The sequence below is a fragment of the Sinohyriopsis cumingii genome, chromosome 1 (genome assembly GCF_028554795.1).
Source record: "Sinohyriopsis cumingii isolate HCF-2022 chromosome 1, ASM2855479v2, whole genome shotgun sequence".
Taxonomy (NCBI): Eukaryota; Metazoa; Mollusca; class Bivalvia; order Unionida; family Unionidae; genus Sinohyriopsis; species Sinohyriopsis cumingii.
In genome coordinates, this window is record NC_142961.1 from 132,512,331 (window position 1) to 132,539,284 (window position 26,954).

Consider the following 26,954-nt stretch of genomic DNA (forward strand, 5'->3'; position numbering starts at 1 on the left):
CTGTGCTAGGCATCACTATAAGCTGCCACACTGCAGGCATCGTAGCGATATGACTGAAAAATTGTTAAAGCTACGTTAAAAATCCTAATCTCTCTCTTTCACACACACACACACGCGAATGTCTACCCCACTACAAAAGATGAAATGGGTTTCCAATAGTGTCATTATTGCTCTTTGCATGAATGCATTATATTCTACATTGTGAAATTTTACAGATCTTTTGTGCAATCTATTCTGTTGAGAATTATACTATTTCTCGGTGTACGTGAATTTGTTAATTAAGCTAATAATTATTTATTCAGACTGCGTCGACCATACGTTTAATTATTTTTAAAGGTTGTTAATTTTGTTTACTTTTCCTTATCTTTAATAGGTGTGTTTTTTTAAAAAAAGATAAAAAATAAACGCTTCCAGATTTCTTTACATCTCATTCAAATCGCGTTGTAGACAAGTGTAGATACAAGTGTATGCATACGGTAACAGCATGCGCATGTACTTCCAACTCGACGGGACGCTTACTATAATATTGAGTCATATAAAATCTTTCACAAACTGGGATCAATCTATTTCTGACCGGCAGCCAAGGATGACCAGCGAAACGAGCTGATGATTTCGAATGAGTGGATGTTTGTATAAATTGTGTCGGAATATAAGCAAGTATCAAACATTCTCTACAACAGCTGCCATGGTTAAAGAAAAACCAAATTCAATAAGGACTTATGACGAAGACGGTTTTCGTCGCAGAGCGGCTTGTCTGTGTTTCAAAGACCATACCGAACAAGAGGTAAGGTAGGGGTATTCCACTTTGGGAATTTGACAATACCGGTATTCATATTCTGTTTCCTTTTGACTTCTGTGGAGTTCATAATTACGAGATGGTATTCCATTTTAATGCGTTTTTTTTTTTTAGTGTGCGAATTTTCAGAAGAACATTACCTTTATTGAGTATTCTGTGATACGGCAAATCAACATTATAATACTTAATACAATTGTCTGAATGTCATTTCAATTTGCAGAATGTACCCATACCAAAAATTACGATCATAGTACCTCCCTGAAAATAGGTTTTTAAAAAACTTTAATGCCATCTGTTATGGAGGATGTGTTTTTAGGTGTGTATTACAACTGCTTTTATGTATGTACTGTGTATTTTGTGACTTTATATTTGCTGATATACTGCTTGTGGTATTTAAATGATCCAATCCATTTGCTGATCCTACATAAATATTATTATTATTATTATTATTATTATTATTATTTCTCTTATGATTAGTCTTTTTTTCAGGTATTTAAAAGTAATTTTTAAATTTTTCCCATAATTTTCAGCTTTTCTCTTCCACTATTTATTAATCATTTATTTTCGAAGTTTCATTATGTAATACACGAATCTAACCCAGCTGCAATAATTTAATATGGATTTGAAACCATGGTTAAAATAAACAAATTAAACATTATTCTTACTAATTATAGGTAGAGGGAAATTGATTTTAAAGTTTCTTCTTTTAAAACTGAATGTCACATAAGTAATGTGGCAACTAAAATATTTTTTGTTCTTCTTCCATTTGCCATGATTAGAAAATTGTTCCATATCAAAGGCAAGCCACTTCTAAATGGAAACATTGGACTGTTCAGTCTGTGATTTTCCTTTTTTCATTCACCAAAAGTATGATCTCTCCCTGAAATATTAGTATTGGGCACATTCATTGTAGTGCAGATCTAGGTAGGTTTCACATTCTTCTACAGTGGGACAATAAGAATCAGGTACAGTGAAATAGATCTGTTAGGGAGAGCTGTAGTATTTCAGACCAAAATGGGGTAGAATTTTATCGTCAGATCTTGTAGTATGTCCTGGGGCATCTCGTTCAATCTTCATGTACCATCAAACGCCAAACCAAACTGTCTATATGGCACAGCCAATGGACACAATAATTTGTTTCTTTATGCGTATCTGCCCTTGAAATGGAGTTCTACACTTGTTCTGACCACTTGTGTACACGGGTGAATATATAGTTTATCGTTCCAATCAGTAACCGAGTGACTTTCCAGCATTTTCTCTAATATTACTGTGGTTTATTGCTGCAACTAAGGAAATGAATATTTTCTTCATTTGAAAAGAGTCTTTTAAAAAAAATTAACTGTGAAAGAATAATTTTTGTATTTTGAAAGGACATTAACTTTTATAATGAAAAGACTTTTTCTGGTAAGATCATTTCAGAATTACCAAAATATTCAAAATATGGAGAATAGTTTTTAGTTCAAAAGCTACGTTAAAATTGAAAGATCTTTGTTACTTTGAAAAGATTTTCTGAAACAGCAAAATGAGATTGTTATTGCAAAAACGATTTGAAATAGCAAAAACATGGTTGTGTAATAAATAAAACATTCATTTTAGTGGAACCAAAATCATTTCGTTGTTTTGAAAATTTGTTTTCTTTACAAATCTTTCTTCTTTCTGAATGATACTTCAGGAATAATAAAATTAGTTGAATTGTTTTGGAAAGTTTCTTTGCTATAGAAACAGATTTGTATTGAGGTAAAATGATAAAAAAAAGGTCTTTGTTATTATGAAAACAAACTTTTCAGAATTGTTATGAACTTTATGGTCTTAAAATAAGTGACAAGAAGGAGCATAATCCACAAGTTTTGTAAAATTGAAAAATATAATTTATTTCACTAAAATACAAAGTAAAAGAATTAAAAATACAGTGCAGTGATTGAACTCATAAAATCCTAAATGTTCTATCAATTCCAAAAGTTTTGAGTTCCCAAAAATCCAAATGATAGTCTGTATTGTAATGATGTATCAGTAACAGAAGTAACAGAACAAAAAATCCAAATGATAGTCTGTATTGTAATGATGTATCAGTAACAGAAGAATTACTGTTATAATCCCAAAATGTCTTTAAGTGAATTCACAATAATTCCATACAGCTATTACCCATCTAAATAGTCTTTAAATGAATGTTTGAGCACTAATATTCCAACAAATGATTAAATTAAATGAATTAGTCCTCATTTTATAACTCTTCCAAGACTGTTAGTACTACTAAGAATACCTAATTCTAAGATTTAATTCTCTTATATAGACTGTTAATATACAGTAGAGAAAATGCAATACCAGGCTTTGAATGAAGCATCTTGGCATATAAAATCACTTGATGTTTACCAGATTTAATAGTACTACTCAACCCTGAAACCCATGAATGAAACAATTTACATGCTGCACTACACATGACTCATCTTTAAAGTGCAAACTATTATTATAGGATATTAGCATAAAAAATTTAATGAACTATTATTATAGGATATTAGCATTAAAAATGTAATTAACTATGATTATGAGATATTAGCACTAAAAATGTCATTAACTACAAGAACAATTATTATGAAAATAATACACATAATATAGATATGCATAACAAAATAGCATAAAGATTTTAAATTATTTTAAAAAGCACAAGTTAAAAAATATCAAAACAATTGTTCTCTATTTCAAAAAGTTAATTTTTCCTCTTATTTTAGAAAGATTTCTTTGGAATGGTATTTTTTCTCTTGGTGGCATATATATATATATATATATATATATATATATATATATATATATATATATATATATATATATATATATAAAACATTATATTCAGCTGTCAAGTAAACAAAGTAGGTAAAACAGCCAAGTGCGTAATGGATATCTTAAATGAATTACAGTAAAATGATGTTTATGTATAGCAAGAATGGACACAGATTAGTGCTCTCTGTCCATTGTAGACAGTTGAAAAATAACTTTCTATAAAGTGCATGTATTGTTATACCAAATTTTCTTTGGAGATTAATGAGTTTTCTTTATAGACAGTTGTACTTTATTTGGTTGTTTAAAATAAGTTGTATTCTTCCATTTTCTTGTCTATAATCAAAGCATACATCACTATATCAGTGTTTTAAATATTATGTCAGGAATACGAATTCCCACAGCTGCTAGGTATTGCAGCTTGCTGTCTGTTTATGCTGCCAAGTAATGCATATACAATATTGTGTTCATGTGAAATTATATGTTTATATGTCACCATTGATGGTGTAAACTTTTGACCTCATTGGCACTTTTGACTAAAATTTTGTGGGTCATTTGATATCTTAAGGGTTCCATGGCATGTGCACATGTGAGCAGTCCTAGGCTGACATGGGTAGGTAATTAAGACACAGATTGCAAGTCTCATGCTCAGTCAACTGAGCTATATGTGACTCTGAAAAATAAATTGCCCTGTATTATGGACCATGGTTGTATATGATAGTATATATCTATATATTTACATGCATGACATATACATCAGGGTATATATCTATAACTGACAAATTGACAAATTAGAGATAACCATGCAGATGTAACCATTTTATTATAAGTGAGTTTTTGATATATGTTGAAAGTTTAATGAAAACTTTTTGAAAAACAGTATCATTATAATGGTGTGGATTTTGTACAAAGTAACCATGGTGATGTATCATAGCTTAGCCATGCTAGTTTACTGTCTGTCAGACCCCAGACATTATTACAACAAAACAGTCTGCTTGACATGGGGCAGGGGTCCATTGGAATGCAGTAAATAACACTTGACTGACAGCTGGTGGGAGAGTTTGTGAATTTCCCAATGTTAATACAAGTTATTTGACAAGTATTACACTGTTTCAAAGCAAGTGAAGTAGGACTGGTAAAAGAACATTCATGTACTGTGGACATGCTGTCTTGAGTACACTTGTTTTGTTTACCAAGAAACTTTAAGGATGTTTTCATTTCTCAGTTCTCGTTTCTGACACCTGCATCAATCATTAGAAATAATGATGCATAATTATGTACCACATATTCTTGCTTTTCAAGTGGAGTACAGCTACCGCCAGTATAGACCCTAGTCTTCTATTGCATAATGCACCACAAGAACAGGGTCTATACTGTTTAACTGATTACTCCTAACAAACTGCTTACACACAGATCTGCATGTTTATTCTGCAACAGCAGATCCAAGTCTGTGCAGTTTACAATGGGACTCTTGAGTGAATGTATATGGCTGATAAGCTATGTGATGTACCATATGTACTCATGAGTCCAACAGCAAACTGCACAGACCCAGTTGTGCCATCACACAATGTGCTGGCAGGTCTGGTTCTGTGCAGTTTGTTAAGAGTAATCAGTCAAACAAATAACATAGACCTGTCGGTGCATTATGATGAGACAGGTCAGGTCAGGATTATTTGCAATTTGACTTGACTTATAAGCAAATATAGATGGTAACTTAAGGGCTAAGAACAATTTTACAAACCCTTTATTAGGCTCCAAATATAGTACAGTAGAATTAGATAAAGCTAGAATAAATGTTTTCTTTACTTTTGGTGGGTCATGAAATGTCTGCATAAGGTTGAGCAGTAATGCCATTGTGTACATTGCCTTTCAGTCACTTGCATCACTTACGACTGTGTCTAACCTGAACTGACCTACTTCTTGATTGGACAGATAGATTTTGTGCAATCCCCTGTTACTATTTATAGCTTGCTACTAGGTATACATAGGGCTGAGCTTAAATGCATTACTTAGCAGTGGATATAGTGCAGATGTTTTTACCCTGGGGGGGGGGGGGAGGGTATGTACAGATATTTTGATCTTTCTTTGTGTGGGAAGTTCTGGTGTTTGAAAAGCTGGAACAGAGAAAGTGACTTGTTGATAACCATCCAAGTCAGCCCTGGGTGGATGCCTTGGTGTGTAATTGGAAATAGCACTTAGTTAACATTTCCTCACCATGATATTTTCAGCAGTGTGTTAATAGTCATGTTAAAACCCATGTAAAGAAAAAAGGAACACTTTTTCTTGCCATCTAATTGTGTAATATAGACCACAATAACAAGATCCTGATATAGCATAATGTGCTTGCAGATCAGGGTTTGTGTTTTTCTATTGATTAATCTTAACATACTGCACAGACCCAGATCTGCCTGGGCATTATGCACTGTCAGATCTGGATCTGTGCACTTTGCATTTCGTCTTGACTTATAAGGAAGTACATACAATATAGTGTCTCATTGGCTGTCTGGTCATGTTGATATTAGGAGCAATTAGATGGCAGATAAAGCAGCCTGTTTTGTCTTGCGTTCCAGAATGGAAGGTTCCATATAGCGACATCAAAACATATTCTTTGTATTTGGCAAAATTATGTGGAATAAAACTTTGCACAAAAGCTTGCGAACAGTACACCGATCATTGGAGAGGGGCATCCCTCATTTAGAACAAATTGCAGAGATGATTTGGTACTTTATGCAAATCACAAGTGGCATAGTTACCCTCATTTAGAACAGATTAGAGAAAAAGTGGTATTTTGTGTTGATCTTGAGTGGCATTCCTCATTTGGAACCAATCACATGGATGAGGTGGTATTTGGTGATGATTGAGAGTTGCATCCCTCATTTGGAACAAATCACAGAGGAGACTGTTTTTGTATTAATCACGTATGGAATTCACATACCAGGCACTGCATACACATACCTCCTGAATCTCCACTAGGGTGCATATCTTGCCAGTTTCCACTGACATTGAACTTTTCAGTGTATAACCTTACACCCTGTGCTTTATTTGAACTCGTAAAGAAGCTTTATTATGGTTTAACACCTGAACACTTGAACGAATCATGTGCTTTTAAAAGAATCAAGTTTTTGTGAAAAATTTTGCTAATATATTTTCAAGGTTTTATATTATGATCTTGAGTGGCATTCCTCATTTTTCTTTACTGAAATTTTAATCAAATTATAGCCAACATTTTGCTAACATGCAGTTGAACCCAGTATTTACATCCATGCATACATACATATGCCAACACCTACAGTGTTATACCATCACATCGTAGAATCTGATATCTTCACCAGACTTTGGTATTCTTTATAGATGTGTTTTCTGTAGATTCAGCAGTGTTTTTGGGAAATATGCCAGACTGGTAGCACAGATACAGTTGGCACAAGACAAAGTACTAGTAAATTACCTGATAATTAGTGATGGAAGCCATCACAGAGATGTACACTTTATTTTTTACCTTCTCTATTCCACCCACCCCCTACTAATGGGGTGCATCCTAATTGGAAGCCTTATTATAATTTACTCATCCTTTTGAAACATAATGATTACTGTTACTCATTCTGTGTAGAGGGAGTTCAGGTTTAAATAGGAAGAGTCCAAACATGTATCTGTGAATATTTGACCTCTGATCCCAAACTCCCTTCTTCCTCCAGGGCTTATTTCAGGACCCAGAGCTGCATTATATGACATCTGCTCATCCTCAGGAAACACAGTTGCCTGATATTAGATTCTCCTCTCAATCAGTGTCGATGGGGTTATAGGTCATAAGATGAACCTATTGATACCGTGATATACAGATGAACAGAGAGAAATTGACCAATCACAATATATCTGCAAAGGTGCTAATTTAAATATAATAATTTCTTTAAGTTCTAGTAAATTCAGAAACTTCGATGAAACTCAGCATGTTGGCTCCATTACAAAAGGACTTGCATTTGTAGCTTATCGTAACTGTTGCTAGAGTTGTTCATTGTCATTGCATTAAAAATGATGTGGAACTCAGTGCATTTTAAATAATGTGAAAAGTCAATGCATTTAAAATGATAATGTGAAAAGTCTGTGACCAGGGAATGTCACTTACACACCTTCACACAAACAAAGCTAGTTAGAGGCATGTGTAGGTAAATATATAGATGTTTAATTAAAATGATACCAATTCAATCCTATGAATGAAGTGTATCAAATGTTACAATGATAACCAAGTCAGTCGTATGAATGAAGTGTGTCAAATGTTAAAATGATACCAACCCAGTCAGTGCACCCGTATAAGAATGAAACTGTTAAAACAAAAAGATACCAGTCCTTAATTTGCTAATCAGTTTCGTTTTATTTCCTGGCTGGAGATTGAAAAGGAGTATGTATTGGAAATAGTGATATATTGTATATTTTTGGATTTAATTTGTGGAATAGTGGATAAAAATAGTATTGCTCTGCTCTCCTCATTTTCTTTGTGCATTTGATGTTTTATTTGATTGTTCATTTGCAGGATACCACAATAAATGCAACCAATTTCCAATGTCTAGCATTTCATTGATTTCTCTATCTGGAAATAGTGATATATTGTATATTTTTGGATTTAATTCGTGGAGCAGTGGATAAAAATAGTATTGCTCTGATTCTTTCCTCTTTCTTTTGTGTGCATTTGATGCCTTTTTTAATTGTTCATTTGCAGGATACCACAATAAATACAACCAATTTCCAATGTCTAGCATTGCATTGTATTCTCTGTCAGAAATGGCCCTAGGATGTGCAGAGCCCAAGGCACCAAGTGATGAGCAGGGCTCCAAGCAAAAAACTTGCAATGCGGAGTTGATTTCCATCATCAGCACAGGGCCCCTGAAAGTATGGGGCCCAAGATGGTTGCCTTGTTCACCTTACCCTAGGGCTGGGCCTGCTCTCTGTACTGAAATTGCTGATTATTGGCTATGGATATAATTTACTATCTGAAATGGCTGATTGCATCCATACAACTTTGGTTTGTCAGTCGCAGATGACATTACTTAGGAAATGTTTCCAATTGATAGTAGTGGATGCTTTATTGCAAGGATAGGCTCCAAGCTTTTCAGTCTCAAGACCTGACCCCATATTATTGATATAGTTTAAACAAGTAAATCAAGCTCAGATATAACCTGAAATAAGTTGGATCCAACTGCATAGACCCATATCTTTCATTGCATTTTGCACTGGCAGATCTGGGTTTGTTAGAACAGTTGAGCAAACCAGTGATCTGTCAGTGCTTTATATAATGCAGATCAGGGTTTGTGTTGTTGGCAGCTGGAATCCACTTGTAATTGAGCATGTTTGTTAGTTGAATATTTATCAAGCTATGAAATTAGAATTTATTATCAATGTGAATTTTGCTGTCATGGTGTTGGACATATTGCTAGTCTTAATCTGCCCTTGAAAGGCAGGGTGAATATTAAAGAAACTTGGTAGTTATCTGTCCTTGAATGGCAGGGTGAAACTTCATAAAACTTGGAAGTTATCAGCCCTTGAATGGCAGAGATAATATTCATAAAACTTGATTGTTATCTGCCCTTGAAAGGCAGGGTGAAAATTCATGAAATTTCATAATTATCTGCCCTTGAATGGCAGGGTGAAAATTCATGAAACTTTGTAGATATCTGCCATTGAATGACAGGGTGAATATTCATGAAACTTGGTAGTTATCTGCTCTTGAAAGGCTGGTGGATATTCATGAAACTTGGTAGTTATCTGCTCTTGAAAGGCTGGTGGATATTCATGAAAGTTGGTAATATTTTTTTTCACGTAAGGTAAAAATGTGCAAGAACAGTAGCAAAAATTTAAATTACCATGACAGTATTTATTACTAAATGGAGTCACAACAGTTAGATACATGTTTCACAGACACAAGATGCTATAATTGGCTTATTGACATGTACCTTTTATACTTGCATAAATGTCCAAAGTACAATACAAGATGGACACTGAACTGCCATTGTATTATGAAATGGTAGATCTATATCTATGCAGTTTACTGTTAGATGCAACTTATGGCGACGTAAAACACGGACTATAGCATCAGCAACTAGTCCGATTGTTGGGAAACCTGCATTTGGTCGTAGGTATAATTTTTTCTGGCAGTGGGGGTGGGGGAGAGGGTGTATATTGACATCAATAAATGTCAAGGTCTCAAATTCATATAACTTCATGCAGTTTCTGCTTTCATAGTGAACCATTGGTGTAGTAATATTATATGCATAAGGCATCTGCCTAGATAAGCTAGCAAGAACTACTCTGCCATGGAATGTATATTTGTTTATCATCACTTTCATCTGGATTATTTATTATTCCACTGCAGGCTTGGGGTTGTAGAATAGACCCTGTGCACCCTACTATATATCATAAGAAGTGAATATATATCGTAAGAAGCGACTTACATTCTTTTGCTTTGGAATCATCATGTGATTACGTTTACACTGACAAGTTTAGGAAATCATTAAAAGAAGTTTATATTAAAATTTGACTTGTGTTTTAAGGATTTAATTTTTACTGGCCTTTGCCTTTATTTGTTTTGATTTTTTTTAAAAATATGCCTAAACTTGATGAGCACTATAGCTAGAATGTTGATGATATATCATAAAAACACGGGCTGCTTAATACAGGGTTACCGTGTAGGTTTGAAATTCTGGAAAAGGTCTAAAATTTCAAAATTGCTTTTCCAGATGTGAAAATATCTGGAAAAATGACTAAACTTCGTGTAAAAGTCTTAAATTTTTAGTTTTTACAACCATCATAGTTGGAAACTGGTAACTAACAGTCACTAATGGTCTTTATGTTTGGGAGAAGATTAGTATACGAATTTGGAGCTCTTCGCTAGTTCTGGAAATTTTTATTTTTATGGTGTGCAAAAGGTATGGAAAAGGTCTGGAATCTTTTTTTTTTCCTCAAATTTGTGGTGGGTAATTCAGGGTTTTAAGTACGCTTTATATAAATATTTCAACTCCTACCGGACATACTTTTAAATACCCAAGTTTACTTATTTTAATAAAACCCTTGCAGACATCCACCTTTATTTATTATTTTAACTGCTACCTGTAAATTGAGACTAGAATCACCTACATTTTTGTTTTGAAGTGGAAACCTTATCTTTGCTCTAGATCTTTAGCATTACTATCACCAAAGATCGTTGATCTTAGTTGGGTTTCATCACCATCAGTAAACCTTATCATCATGTCTTCTTTCGCTAGCAGTCTAATATGGGATAGTAATAAATACAGAACAAGTTTTGGCATCGTTCTTATACTTCCAATAGTTTGTATAAATAATTATTGGTTTAAATAGGTATTATAATTGTAGGCACTTTCATAAATACAGAAAGTTGCAAAAGTTTTTAAAAAGAAAATATATCTTTATTAAAATTAAAGTACAAAAATATAATTACATGTAATTTTTGCATAGATTGGCGATATATGAAATATGTGTTCATACATATTATATTGAATTCCAAATTATAAATCCCAGTGAATTCCAAATTATACATGCCAATGGTGTGAAGTGCCCAAAAGAATTTTCATAAAATAACTTAAAGCCCAGCAACTGTAACCACATGTTATTTTTATCGTTGTTTCTTGTTTATCCAATCCATTACACTGCTCCGTTGATAATATTTGTGGTAGCCAGAAATTAGGTCCTTGTTACCCTCTTTACGAAGCAATAGCTTTTTAAATTTTTTGTGTACTCCAACATTTTTTCAGAGGGGGGCATCAGTAGCTGTGTATCTCTTTCTACTCCATCTATTCATACTTGTCACATATTGTCAAATCATGACACACCCTATCAGTCCTAAAATTTTCACCGAGAATCATCTAATGGACTTAATGGACCAAATGTACTGAAAACATGATTTTCAGTAAGGTTAAAAAGATATAAATCATGTACGATATTCGATATATTTTCTCCCTAGCCAAATTTCGGAGTTATGGGGATCCAGTTTCTAATTATTTCCATGAGCTGATGAGCTTTGCTATCATGTGACTGGTTCATCTTTTCCCCCAATATAAAATAATTTGCACCAAAACAAGATATGTTCATGAACTTTTGTAGCTATACTTTATGATGGTTTTTGTTACTCTATAGCCATTGCTTGTGATTCTCAATTTTGGGTGCATATTCAGAAGCAATTAACTGGAGGTTACTGTCTCAAAGCTTGTGTGATTTGTTGGTGAAAGTGAACATTATTCTAATTTCCCTATGCGATAAGTGATTAAATGTGGATTAGTTGAGGTAACTAAGTTGTCCCAAGAGAATATATTCCTTAAAAACAATACTTAAGAGTTATCTTTAATTTCTCCTTGGAGACCAATAATTTTGCATCTAAAAGAATGGCCTGACAAAGGAAATTTTAAATAATGAGTTTCTGTAACTTACATTAGCAACTTATCAATGGGCAAATTTATTGCTGTGTCCAAAATCTAAATTAAATACTGTAATTACTCACTTATAAGTCGATTTAAACTGGAAACAGCAAAGATCCTGATCTGCCATCACATAATGTTCCTGTAGACCAGAATCTTTGTTGTTTGTTTTACTGATTACTTCTAACAAACTGCGCAGAGTCAGATATGCTGGTGTATTATGCAACCGTAGGTCTGGGTCTGAGCATCTTGCAGTTTGACTTGTCTTATAAGTGAGTATATATGGTATGTGATTTTTTTTGTATGTCACAGCAAAGAATTTTTGATGGATATGTCAGCTAAATGAATTTCCTGACTACATAATTTGTAATAATGTAACAGATTTTTTTCTCCCAACTGAGAGTTTGTGGTTTAAGTGCAGGTTTTCCCTGGCACAGGAATCCGTTGTCTCTAATTAGGAGTTCTCTTCAGTTACCCAGACACAAATGAGGTGGAAGCATACAGTATATTTTCTCTGACCATCTATCTGTATGTCCAGTTGTCTGCTTAAGTTTTGGATTGAGGTCAGTTTTCAGGTACTCTAGCAGGGCATTTCTGTATCATTAACACTTTTGTTTTCCACTAAGGATTCAGTTTGTGAATTTTTGCAGAATTTCTTGCTGTAGTGTTCTAGCAATATTATCTCTTGTATTGATACATGCAAGATACATCGGAGTGTATTGTTATGTTGTTGTCCATTTGTCCATTCTGCACAACTAGCTTGAATTCTCCACCACCTATATTTATGAGACTATTGATTTCAGGGTGAAAAGTAAAATGTTAAGCTCATTAACTTAAAGGGTTTTCTGTATGGTAAAATTACATCACATCACATACATGTATAAAAGAAGCCTGTTGATTTTGTGGTCAAAATGTCAGGACAAGGTCACTGTGAGTCAAAGAAGTCTTTGATGATGTGGTCAAAATGACACAGGACAAGGTCACTGTGACTCAAAGAAGCCTGTTGATTTTGTGGTCAAAATGTCAGAGGACAAGGTCACTGTGACTCAAAGAAGCCTGTTGATTTTGTGGTCAAAATGTCAGAAGGCAAGGACACTGTGAGTCAAAGAAGTCTGTTGATTTTGTGGTCAAAATGTAAGAGGACAGGGCCACTGTGACTCTAAGAAGCCTGTTGATTTTGTAGTTAAAATGTCAAAGGACAAGGTCACTGTGAGTCAAAGAAGCCTGTTGATTTTGTGGTCAAAATGTAAGAGGACAAGGTCACTGTGACTCTAAGAAGCCTGTTGATTTTGTGGTCAAAATGTCAAAGGACAAGGTCACTGTGAGTCAAAGAAGAGCAATAACATTACCTCTTCATTATATATCTGAACCAAATTTTGTTGATGGCTTGCATTTTAGGGTAAGGAAAATGACTACTATTGTTTGTGGTCAAAAGGCCAAGGGTTACCATTTGACAGAATAAAGATGTTTTCTGCAAAACAAATTCATTTCTTGACCATATACCTTCAACAACATTTTAGGATGATATAGACAATAGGGAAGATACTGTCCTTTTGATTTTGGGTCAAAGTCAAGAAAATAAACCTGTTTTTTGCACAAATACTCAGGTTATTTACCACATATATTAACAAATTTTGGAAGGCTATTGGTTTTGTGATCTGAAAGTCATGTCAAGATCATTGAAAAATGTCTCTTCAGAAAATTATATGGATGGATTGTTCTTAGCCCAATACAATTTATTTTTTTGGGATCTGAAGTTTAGATGCTATGTTGCTGTTAAGACTAATAAAAAGAAATGATTTCTGCATAGTAAACACTGCATAACTTGACCAAAGGTCCATGTCACTGAAGACAAGTGGTCAACCATATGTTACTAGTTTCTCTAAAGAAAATCATTAAACAGGGAATAGGCCATCTTTTCTAGCCAAGGTTCCGATGTGTTAACCCTATTTATACCTTGGCAGATCATTTAGATATTTTGGTGCTTTGGGTACGTGAATTTCATTCGATGCAGAAGCAAGCCACTGCATCCATTCAAAATCAAGTACAAATCTGAACACTGTTCATACAAGATCGAGACAAGTGGAATGGCGTCAACTATGCAATTTTCCTCTGCCAGTTCGTGTTTATACACATTCCTTCCCACAAATACACATGTAATGACTTATGTCTGGTTGTAATCATACTTGTAATGTATGTATGTATGTATGTATGTATGTATCCATGTATGTTTGTATGTATTATGCATGGCTCAATGGCAAGTGTGCATAATCCTACCTATATAATGCTGAGAAAATGTTTACGCAACACAAAAAAAGACATACAAACCAAAGATCAAAACAGAAAGGGATAAAATTCAAAAACTACAATCAGTTCATTGATATAAAGATAAATCTTTTAATATTTTCAAATAAATTGAGATGTAGAACGTTTATTTGAGTGAATATCTGTTTTAAATATCGTCAGTCACTGCACTTTCTTGGTTAACCTATCAAAAGTTTATACTTGTTAATCTAATTTGTATTAAACCATCAACATTAAAACTAATAATTGTTCTTTGTTTTTGTATTCCATGCATTGTGTTTAATCCAAGGCAAACAATAGTCCATGCATGGTTGATTACAGGTTTAGCCGAGAAAACCATTGTTGAAGCAATTAATTTGAATTGACAAGTTACTGACCTAATTAAATTAATTGCAATCAAGATTTAAATCCACAGCAAAGGATTGTTGGAACTATTGTACAATGACATATAACCTGAAAAAGAATCACAAAACAAAGGACATTACATGATCTGTTTTAAATGAAAATTTCTTCTTTTGGAAACAATGATCTCTATCCCTGATGTCTGTCCCTAAACAAGTTGTACGAGATATTTGTGTATGTATACAGTGTTTCATGAGTTTGTCTTGGGATTAATGCCAAAGAATAAAGTATTCAGAGTTTTAATGAAATCTTGAATAAAAAATCTTGAGGTTTTAAGTGTGTACTGGCATCACTTGACACATATGCATGCTAAACTATACAAGAAAATGCTCTGTATTTAATTACATTATTCGAAGATGAATGTTTTGTATGATTTCAGGGCTCAATCAGGTCAAGTGGGGTGTATGTGGGAATAAATTTCAAAATTTCAAAAAACCTTGACTTTTCTTGAAAGGGCATTAAAGCAAAAGTCTGTGTCTGTTTACTCAAAAGTGTGCATGTTACTCAAAAAACCTCTGCAAGAAACATGGTCAAATTTCAAGTGATAAGTGACTGTATGTTTGTGTGTACATTTTTTTGTCTGGTGAGGTCTGGCAACTGTGGACCCCTCAACCTTGTGATCTGGCCCTGGACTGATCAGTGATGGAATGGTTCAAGATATATGTTTGTGGATATTTTTTATGGCATTTTAGTATTGATTAACTGTTCTGGATAAGCTTTCTATGATGAATTTTACCCTTAGATTACTGGCCCATATACTAATCTTCTGTCAGTTGAGTCCTTTTGTCGTTGTTGTTATTGTAGGGTTTTACGTCATTTTAAGCACACAGTAGGCTATATATGGCGGTCAGTATTAATGGTGGAGGAAGAACCCGAGAAAATCCCGGATAGAACCAACCCATGAGAAGCTACTGGCAAGCTTTCTCACATACTCACAATGGCCGAATTGGAGTCTCGAACCCATGCAGACAGGTGAGATGGCAGTGATCCGTAATGGAGAGTGCTTTAAACCACTCGGCCACTCGAGGCCCCATGGTCTTTTGTAAGCCTAAAATCTGTCCATAGGCAGTTTGGTTTCTACAAGTTTTGTAAATTGCTGGATTTTATCCATCCCTGATATGTTTAATTCTTTTGTCTTGTTTAAGAAGTAATATGCCTTATTCATCAGTGTACCTACAATTTTTTTCTTTTTCATATCTGGTTCCAATTTAACAGTGGGCAGTTAGTTAATGCTTAAAATTGTCCCATTTTGCAGCATTTCGCATAATATGTGTAATAGTTTTACTGGAAAAGTAAGTTAAGCTAACCATTTCAGTCTGCCCAGGTTTGCTGAGTTTGTTTTGAAATGTTCATCATAAGCAAAGCATATCATGTAATATTTGTCTATCTGTCCTTCCTTCCTTCCATCAGTCCAACCATTTCTTATTTTGTGTCTGCACGGTAACCTGAGTTATTCACTATCTGCTGTTGTCAACAGGACACATTTGGGATAAGGAAGCAACCTATTGGTTTCAGTCTCTCAAGGTTGAAGATGAATGTCAAAGAAGAAGGAAAAACTACAAAACTTGACCCACATTCCAGATACAAGATTTAACTTTGGAAGTGGCTTGCTTATGAGATATGAAGACTCTTTTTGATTTTGGTCTCCAACTTTCAAAGATCACAGTCACATTGATTGAAGAAAATGGTTTCCACACAATATCTTGAGCTCTTTAACACCAGGATTATCTTATATTTGAGACAAGGAAGGTACCTCATTTTGGGGTCAAAGGTCAAGATCACAAGACTAAAAGAAGGAAATAGACTTCCACTAAGCTACTTAAGTTTTGTGCCATTTAATTAAACTTTGTAGCTGGCTTGCATGTGAGAAGGATGACACATATCAATTTTAGGTTTCAAATGTCAAAGGCAAGGTCAGGGGGATTCCAAGAATGAAATATTTTCCCCAAAAAAGCCCTGTCACATTTCATATCCAAGTTTGGTGGATTGCTTGCATTTGTGAAAAGAAGGGCAGCTATGAATTTTGTACTCAGCAGATCGGAGATAGAGTTAACTGAGAAGGATAGAAAAAATGTGTTTGGTGTACATGTATTTTTGCCCCCCAAAAACCCCATTTAAACCAAGACCAAACTTACTGGGATGACTTGCATTCAAGACAGGTATATACCTAGTGACTTTGGATTCAAGGGGAACTGTCGGGCCAAGGTTTACATAGAAGTTTAATAATAGTATTTACCATATCGTAGGCATATAATTTATTGAGAGTGTCATCGTCATTGTGAAGGCTAGGCAAAAATAAACTAACAACCCTCAAGAGTTTGAATCCTTAAGAAAAAAAATAGTACTTTGGAAGAAAAACCTCACACCAGTATAGTCCAACAAACTTCCACATATGCATGATATATTTAGCAAAGTGGGAAAGAGATTGGTTCCAATTTCCGAGACCTATTTCTTTTTACGGTACAGCAATACACATTTTATGTCTCTGTGACACTATAATCATAGCATATCTCTATCAAATTCCAATCACAGGCCTGTTGCAATTGGAAAAGTAATTTCTTACCCGTTTCATGCAAATTTAATAGGGTTTCTATTCCTTTACTGATTGATTATTTCCTCTGCTCAGATATGGGTAAAGTTCGATATCTGTAATTCTGTCTGAATTTTAAATGAGTGGAATCATAGTTCCTCACAGCTTGTATTTGTACAAATTAAATTTTGTCCTATGGGATTGTTTATAAAGACTCAACTGCCTAAAAGTGTGAGGAAATGATGTAGAATCTCTATTTTATATTTGTATGAGACTAAATTTAGGTTCCAGATTTTCTAAAAGTCTCGTTTACTCAGACTGAGACATTTAAATATAATGTACCATTGGCAGCAATGATTTTATTACTGAACAATCAGAATACATTTTTAAAATTAAGTTTTTTTCTTCTTACCCATTGTGTTTTCTTAACCTTGGACAAATATACAGATTTGGACAGAAGTATCATAATGTAAAATCTGGATTTCAGGAGGAAATGTAAGAAATTTAGTGTTACTGGATCCAGGATTTGCACAAGAATAGTCGGATCAATAGACTATTTTCTTGTGAAATTGCTTGCATGCACAATCCTGTAAATTATATTACTCCAGAGACGATTCTGTACTCTCTTGAGAATCGCCTTACTGAGAATAAATGTCATTCCAAAGACAATACTGTACTCCTTTGAGAAGCACTTTACTGAGAATAAATAACGTCTCTCCAAAGACAATACTGTACTCCTTTGAGATGCACCTTACTGAGATTAAATAATACCACTCCAAAGAAAATACTGTACTCCGTTGCGAAGCACCTTACTGAGAATTAATAATGTCACTCCAAAGACAATACTGTACTCATTTGAGAGGCACCTTACTGAGAATAAATAATATCACTCCACAGAAAATACTGTACTCCATTGTGAAGCACCTTACTGAGAATTAATAATATCACTTCAAAGACAATACTGTACTCCTTTGAGAAGTGCCTTACTGAGAATGAACGGTTCTTAAAAGTTGAGTATACATGCTGCACTCAAATGAGTCTCATTTAGAGTCAAGTACAGTCAAAAAGTCCCAGTGCACAATGCACCATATATACTCAGTTATGAGCTGAATCCAACAGCAGAGTGCACAGACCCAGTGGCAGTGGCAGATCGTGGTCTGTGTTGTTTGGAGTTGGACTAGACTTGTAAGCAAATATATATAACACAGATGGCATGGAATCAAATGGATTCCTGATTTAAAAAAGTGTGTGTGTGTAGTGGGGAGGAGGGGTTGCTGATCAAGTCATCATGACATTCTGGTGCAGCTTTTCTCTAATAAGGTTAATTACCAGTAGTACCTGTAGATCGGAGTCTGTCTGGTACTCTGCCAGGTCTGTGCATATACAGTAAAAATGGTAGCAAAGTGTTGGTCCAACCAGTCTGATCTAACATTGATCACATTATGGCTTTGTTACATACAACCATATATGAGAAGCATTCTATAACAGTAACCAACAGAGACCTTCCTCCCCCTTTATCTAGCATTCATTTTTTTTCTGACATAAAAAATAGTAATGTCTTCGATTGGAATAATGAAATAAGATTGTACTGCATTCCACTAACACATTTTACTGCACTGCCTTCATGAAATGTTTTTGTTGTAATGCAGACAAACTGTCTATAACAACTGTTCATTATAGTGAGGTAGTCTTTATATACATGGTAGAGTCAGAGGGAGATGGAGAGATAGATGGAAAGAATGAAGGTAGCAAGAAAAGGAAGATAGGTTTGTAGAGACCTGTTAGGTATATAGATTAGATGCTCACTAAATTGCATTCAAACTATATTGAACGTTTTGATGGGTCTAAAAAAATAGTAGTCTTAATGAGCAGATGGTTGCCATGTGTAGGTGGTTGCCATATGCAGGTGGTTGCCATGTGCAGGTGGTTGCCATGTGCAGGTGGATTGTAAGACCTGATTTGACTTTTATTTTTATTTTTTTTAAAGTATACACTAGAAAGGATAGACAATTAAGATGAAAAAGTAAAGTACAAAGTCATAGTAACATAATTTGGAATATGAATCACACTGAAATAAACAGGAAATGCAAAAGTTTTAGAACACCCCCCCAAAAAAAAACACATTATGCAAATAAACAGCTTGCTTTGTATGAATGATGTGATCACTCAATTTAACATATGCTGTTTAGGGGAGTCATAGCAGTTTATCTTGTTGCAGGAAAAGTTGCATTAAAATAGGGTACATTATACAGAAGGATGGAATTCATTCAGTACCAGTCTTGTACCTTGCTTAAGATGAAAAGGGGACATTGTATATATCTCTCCCCTTATAATGATTAGGATATGGGGACTGGTTAAATTTAGGCAGTTTGAGGTTGGAAAATGTTCTTGGGGCTAGCTCATGGTGAAACACTGAGTAAATTGTGACCCATGACTATATCAATGTTTTATCAGGGATCATATTATATTAGGGACCATGCTATTCTGAGGTGCAGTAAAGTGAAAGACCACTGTCCATGGAGAGGGTAAGGGTAAGATGAATGAAAAGCTGTGTTCTTCTAATGTTTATTGCTACTTACATCATTGCAGATGTTCTCCTAATGTGTATTGCTACTTAAGCATTACAGATGTTCTCCTAATGTGTATTGCTACTTACATCATTGCAGATGTTCTACTAATGTGTATTGCTACTTAAGCACTGCAGATGTTCTCCTAATGTGTATTGCTACTTACATCATTGCAGATGTTCTACTAATGTGTATTGCTACTTAAGCACTGCAGATGTTCTCCTAATGTGTATTGCTACTTAAGCATTACAGATGTTCTACTAATGTGTATTGCTACTTAAGCACTGCAGATGTTCTCCTAATGTGTATTGCTACTTACATCATTGCAGATGTTCTACTAATGTGTATTGCTACTTAAGCACTGCAGATGTTCTCCTAATGATGTATTGCTACTTAAGCATTGCAGATGTTCTCCTAATGTGTATTGCTACTTAAGCATTGCAGATGTTCTACTAATGTGTATTGCTACTTAAGCACTGCAGATGTTCTCCTAATGTGTATTGCTACTTAAGTATTGCAGATGTTCTCCTAATGTGTATTGCTACTTAAGCATTACAGATGTTCTGCTAATGTGTATTTCTACTTAAGCATTGCAGATGTTCTCCTAATGTGTATTGCTACTTACATCATTGCAGATGTTCTACTAATGTGTATTGCTACTTAAGCACTGCAGATGTTCTCCTAATGTGTATTGCTACTTAAGTATTGCAGATGTTCTCCTAATGTGTATTTCTACTTAAGCATTGCAGATGTTCTCCTAATGTGTATTGCTACTTACATCATTGCAGATGTTCTACTAATGTGTATTGCTACTTAAGCACTGCAGATGTTCTCCTAATGTGTATTGCTACTTAAGTATTGCAGATGTTCTCCTAATGTGTATTGCTACTTAAGCATTGCAGATGTTCCAATGCCAGAACTGTATCATTATTTTTCAACCAGATTGTCTACAGTCAGCTGGAATTTTTAAAAAATAATTATGTTTTGTTTTGTTTGTTTGTTGTTTAAGGCGCAGGAACACATAAAAAGTGACTAATTGGTGGCCAGAAAATGGAAGTAAAGTACCATGCTCAGAGAGACACTTGACATTCTCTGGGCAAAATTCAAAGGTTGCAGGTCTCTCATGCCAACCACTGAGTCATCATATAGGATATAAGTTTGCAAAAGTGTAGATTTTAGAGAATGTGACAAGTATTGTTAAAAACACTATGAGGGAAGTTAAAGATAAATAGAAGAAAACTGTGATGGAAAAAATATATATATATATATATATATATATATATATATATATATATATATATATATATATATATATATATATATATATATACACACACACATACATGCTGCTTTTGGAGTTAATATCAGACTGCAAAAGAAAAGTATTTTACCAGTACAAGAAAACCCCACAGATGAAACAGACTGATATAATGTCATTGATATGGTACAGTGTTTATATATATATATATATATATATATATATATATATATATATATATATATATATATATATACCAGTATTTGCATATAAGCTATATATACCAGTATTTGCATATAAGCTGGGTCCAGATGTACCATTGCATAATGCACCAGTACTTTGTTAGGACTAATCAGTAAAACAAACAGCTTAGACCCTGATCTGCCAGTGCAATATGTGACAGATCAGGATCTATGTTGTACTTGGATATAACTTACAAATGAATATATATGGTACACTGAATATTGGTCAGGCTGTTGACTTGACTGTAAGATAGCAAATTTTTGTTGACCCTTTTCTAGTAATAAATCAAAGGCAGCTAGAATTACTTGTACATATAGGATGCGCTAACTAATTATTGTGTACTTTTGAGAGAGTGACCTATGTAAGGTGAAATTGTTTGCATTTGAAACATGCACAGTGGAGAGATTGTTGGCATACTTCTATGCTACTTTGATGTAATGTGGCTGACATTTCTTTGGATATTGTACTTATGGAAATTGTACATGATCTAAGCACACTGCTAACTCAAATGACTGTTCCCTTGTGCTAAAAAATCAGCCTGAATTGGTCTAATGTACACTAACACTGATAACTAAAATGACTGCTCCCTTGTGCTAAAAAAAATCAGCTTGAATTAGTCTAAAGTATCTATCATTAGCAGCTATTAAAATAGGGAAAATGAATTTTGTCAGACTCTATAGACAATACCAGCTTCTGAAAGTGCAATGAATGAATTACCAAATATATAAAACGTAAAAGAAGTTATCGACTCTTTTATACAATTTACCTCTGAAGTTCAGGAAGTGAAAATGACCAAGTGGAGCATGCAGTTTTTTGAAAGGTGCACATCTATAGTAAAGTAAGGACAAGCTTTAACCCACATTACACCCATCAATAGTACACCCATCAATAGTACACCAAAATACAGGGAATTAATGGTTCTTGGAACAATACCTAAGATATACAAGGTATTTTTTAAAAAGCCAGTATAACCAGTGGGGAAAACCGGGGAAATTAACCTCTGCAAAATACAAAACTGTTGAGTGCACCATAATTGCTTTTATTAGCAGGTCACACTAATTTTCAGGTGTCTTTGTAATCTGGGTGTTTTTATTATGAGATCGCACTAATTTTCAGGTATCTCTGTAACTTGTGTGAATGGGAGTTGCAGTTAGATACTGGTAGCTGTATATTGATCCATCCTTACAGGGTGGTGTAAACAATTCATTATCATAATCAGTGATGAGTGCTCCAGTTTAAATGGCTAGCCACAAGTGTAAACTAGAGAAAATAAGAAAGTTTAAACAGTCAGTGATGTTATCTTACTATGGGGAGTTACTATTTATTTTGGGAAGCAAAATATGTTTAAGGACAGGAAAAAGTATATAGAGCAGACATGTCCAGCCCGCAGGCTATGTGGCCCAGTCCTTCACATTGTGTGGCCTGCAGCCATGTAGACAGGCCATTTAAAATTATGCATTTTAATTAATTTGCATAATATTAGTTATTAGGAACTGTTCTTGCTCATGTGGCCTGTGACCTTAAGCATTTTATCTGTTTTGACCCCTGACCAGAAAGGTTGGATAACACTGATGTAGAGAATATTGTTTCTCATACATAAGCTAAAAGAGATGCCCTAATAATCCATTGTTTGTAAATATATGTCAGTATGTATTTTGCAATAATGGAGGTGATTGATGGCTTAGTATTAAAATAATAGGGCAAATATTTGGACTTGAAAGAGTAAAGTGGTTTTCTTAGCCACCTAAGTCATATAGTTCATGTTGGCTCTTAGCTGAGACTATTTCATTAACAGGTGAAATTGTATGGAATTTGATTATACATACCTTTAAATGGTGATAATCCACTTTATTTTAAATATTTTATATCCATATTTATTGTAATATCATATACACAACATGAATAATATATACTGCAAAAATCAATGTTAAACTACAGGGACATTTTTGGACAATGTCACTCTAAAGGTGGGATCCAGTACAAACCAGACTGAATGTTGTGTGCTGTGGTGTCACAATGAAACCTGCATGCTTTGAAGAAAGAAAGAAAAAACAACAGTTGTATTGTCCTGTTAATTGTTATGATAAACCTGACATTATCTTTTCTTTACCCAGTCTTGTACTCACAGCCATGTTTAAAGTCCATAGGGATCAATAATTTTCATATGGATCTATTTTGATGATAATTAGCATTCAGCAATCAGGGTTGAGCAGACTTTGTTTTATTACAATAAAATTTTAGCACAAAAGTTAATATTTAATTGAATTTGAGTAAATGCATCTAATTGAATGAATTGAGATACATATTTATTGGACGAGTGATGAGAGCTTATGTCCTTGTCCATATCTGGACTCCATCTTTGTGAAAGTTTTGGGGTAAATTGATATTTATTTCTGTATCCACCATATTTATTGTGGTTTTTGGTTATCAGTATATCTATCTGTCACACAAGTATATCTAGTTTTCACAGTTTGACTCTACATGTGGTTTTAGTGTTTTGAAATGTATGCATTGCAAATTAGTTTCAGATTCTGATTTGAGGGCAAGTTCTGTATGATGAAAGGAAATTTCATCAAACCACTAACTTATGAGGTGTTCTTTATACAGTTGTTATTAATAATGACTGCATTTGATTTACTGCAGCTTGGTGGGGGTGGGTGGTAGCTGAAGTTCAAGACTTGGATTATTAGATTGTGGGGGCAAATTTTGCATAGCTATATGTCATTGAATCTCTATCCCTTGGTCAGAAAACTTTATACATGGAAGTATTCTGCTGCCATATTCATTTTAAGCTTGGAGGGTATTGATTCTCTCCACATGTTTATGGCATAGTATTCATTCAGTTTTACTATATACAGTTTGTATTGCTAAAAATAGTAAGAAACTACAGTCTTATCTAAAATTAGTGACAGCATTTAGCCATGGTCCTGTCATACAATTTTTTTGTCAAGGGAGATAACTCAAAGTTGGTAAAACTTTTGCCAATAGTAACCTTTATTGATGGTAATGCTTGAAAGGACATAATAATTTCTGAAATGTTAATATCTGTCTGACATTTTTAATTTAAAAAATATTATACAAAATTATTGAGAGTAGTATGTTTGCCATAGTAGAAACAACCATGAATAGCAATATCTTTGGACTTATATTCTTCTCCCTGACCTTATGTAACTTACTGTCACTTTAACTTTCATGGCCATCACTATTCCAGTACTTTGGTGGTTTTCATCACCAGCTTTTCATGCTTGAATGATTTGCAGATAAAATGTAGAGGAGAGCTGTTGTACTGTGCCAATGTTTGCCTTGCACATGTAAACCCAAATACATGTGTACAGACTTTGCATCTCAACCATTGTTTCATCCAATGTCCCCAGTGATAGGAGTGAATTTCATAGAACCTACCCCTTATGTAAACTGTATCCATCTCAGTACACAACCCATACAAGCAAGACAAGGTCACTGACCTACATTTCACATTTGACTGGTTTTTGGTTTTTAGATTTTAGAGAGCATGTTTGTTTACATGCTATATACATATTGCCCTATGTAGAATTACAACACTTGGTGAGGAGGTTCATCTTCATGAGAACTGCTTCCTTATGCAGAAGTAGGTCATTATGGCCAAGATTTTATGCTTCATTGCTTTGGTTTAAAGCTAAAATTTGATGTTTATTTCTCAGACATTTTTCATGATAGAGTGAAATTTATGATTGTATGCAACACTCTTTGATGACACCAGTACAACAATTATGACACCAGTACAAAATAGAAGTTCATTGTGACATATATTTCAGCATTTAATTTTGTTTTTTCATTTTGCTCATGACCATGTGAGTTTTTGGCATGCTATGTGCATGCATTTTTTTGAAGCCATGAAAGTTGGTGAAGAGATGCACATTGATAATACTAAAACCTTTTGCAAAAGCAGGTCAGCATGATCTGTTTTTCATGCTTCGTTGACTTCAAAATTTTGTCTTTAAAATGTATTTATTGAGTGATATTTTGTTTGAATCGTTAAATTTTGATAATTGAATGCATCTTTGTTGGTACTACACCCTTACAACCAGAGATAACTGTGAGCTCAATTTTGTTTTAGTAACATGGATTTGTGTTTAGCATAATGACCTCATATATTTTTTTCATTCTTTATACATCCTAGTCTTTCATGGGCATATGTAGGATTTCTTTGGGGTTGGGGAGGGGAGGCAAATCCAAACTGCACAATGGATTTTTAATTTCTGTCCCACTCCTACTAATGACCATGTATCCTTTACAGAAGACCCTTTCTAACCAGTGCAGGTGGAAGTTGGAATAAATTTATCAATTCAGTTGTAACCCTTTGTCTGATGATAAGATTATTTTCATAAGTTAATTGTACATGTGAATGAGTCTAGGTGCTAGATGAGTGGACTGCATGCTTTCCATTAGAGGTTGCAGCTATAGTGGCTAATCAAGGGAATCACTTATGCATGAACTGCACTGTTTTCTGCATGATAATTAATGTTTGCAGTTGCTCATGGAGACTTCTAGAATCTTTGTAGAGGCATCTATGTAAACATTAATTACATTCTGGTTAACATGATCTTAGCAACTTTTGGTCCTGTAGTAATTGTAAACATGGAATCTTCTGATGCATAATCTTTACTTAGGGAGTAGCTTTTTGGGCCATGCTTAAAAATGAGGAAATGTTTTAACACACTTTTGGGGAGATTCAACTTTAAATCGGAAGAATATGGATTTGTTATAGGCCACATTCTTTGAAAATGCTGCTTGTTTGAATTTCTTGGCAAATTTTGCCCCTGTTTAATTGGTTAAAGGGTTTGTCCCTCAGTATTTAGTAGATAATACATGTAGTTTGAATTTACTTTAATGAAAATCAAGAATAAACCTGTTGTATGTTATGTTTTGCAAACAATATGGGTATTCAAAAATGTTAATATTATTTCTAATGTTAACATGTTTTGGTCTTTTTGAATACTGTATATACTTGCCTATAAGTCTAACTGCAAATAATATAGATCCTGATCTGCCATAACATACTGCATGTGCAGATCAGGTTCTCTGTTGTTTGTTCTATGGATTACTCCTAACAGAATGCACAGACCCAGATTTACCAGCACATTATGTGATGGTAGATCTGGGTCTGTTCAGTTTGCTGTTGGACACGTTTTATATATGAGTACTAACAGCAGTGGGGCCCCGAGTGACCGAGTGGTCTAAAGTGCTCACCATTATGGATCACTGCCATCTCACCAGTCTGTGTGGGCTCGAATCTCAGGCTCGGGCCTATGAAGGTATGTGAGAAAGCTTACCGGTAGCTTCTTGTGGGTCGTTGGTTCTTTACAGGTTTTCAAAGGTTCTTTCTCCACCATTAATACTGGGCGCCATGTATAGCCTATCTTGTGCTGAAAAATGGCATTAAACTGTATAACAACAACAGCAGCAGTTGAGATTTGCTGTCCCTCTTTCCGAGATCATTGGCTGTGGCAGAGAACAACTATATAAGCTGCATTTATGTTGGGGATGATCTGCAGCAGCATGTTATCAGTTTGGATTGGAGCTCAACAGCCTCCTGACTGTTAGGTGTTGATTTAGAGACTGTCAGTTTTGATTGGAGCTCAACAGCCTCCTGACTGTTAGGTGTTGATTTAGAGACTGTCAGTTT

At 34.4% G+C, this 26,954-nt stretch overlaps 1 protein-coding gene across 1 annotated transcript in view; it reads left to right on the forward strand.

The window, feature by feature from the left end:
- Nucleotides 1-549: 549 nt before the first annotated feature.
- LOC149807881 (diphosphoinositol polyphosphate phosphohydrolase 1-like) overlaps nt 550-26,954 on the forward strand; it is a 64,472-nt gene continuing 38,067 nt past the window's right edge. The window contains exon 1 of the mRNA XM_089971555.1: nt 550-784. Within this exon, the coding sequence (XP_089827681.1) occupies nt 617-784 (168 nt within the window). The 5' untranslated portion in view covers nt 550-616. The remainder of the gene's footprint in view (nt 785-26,954) is intronic.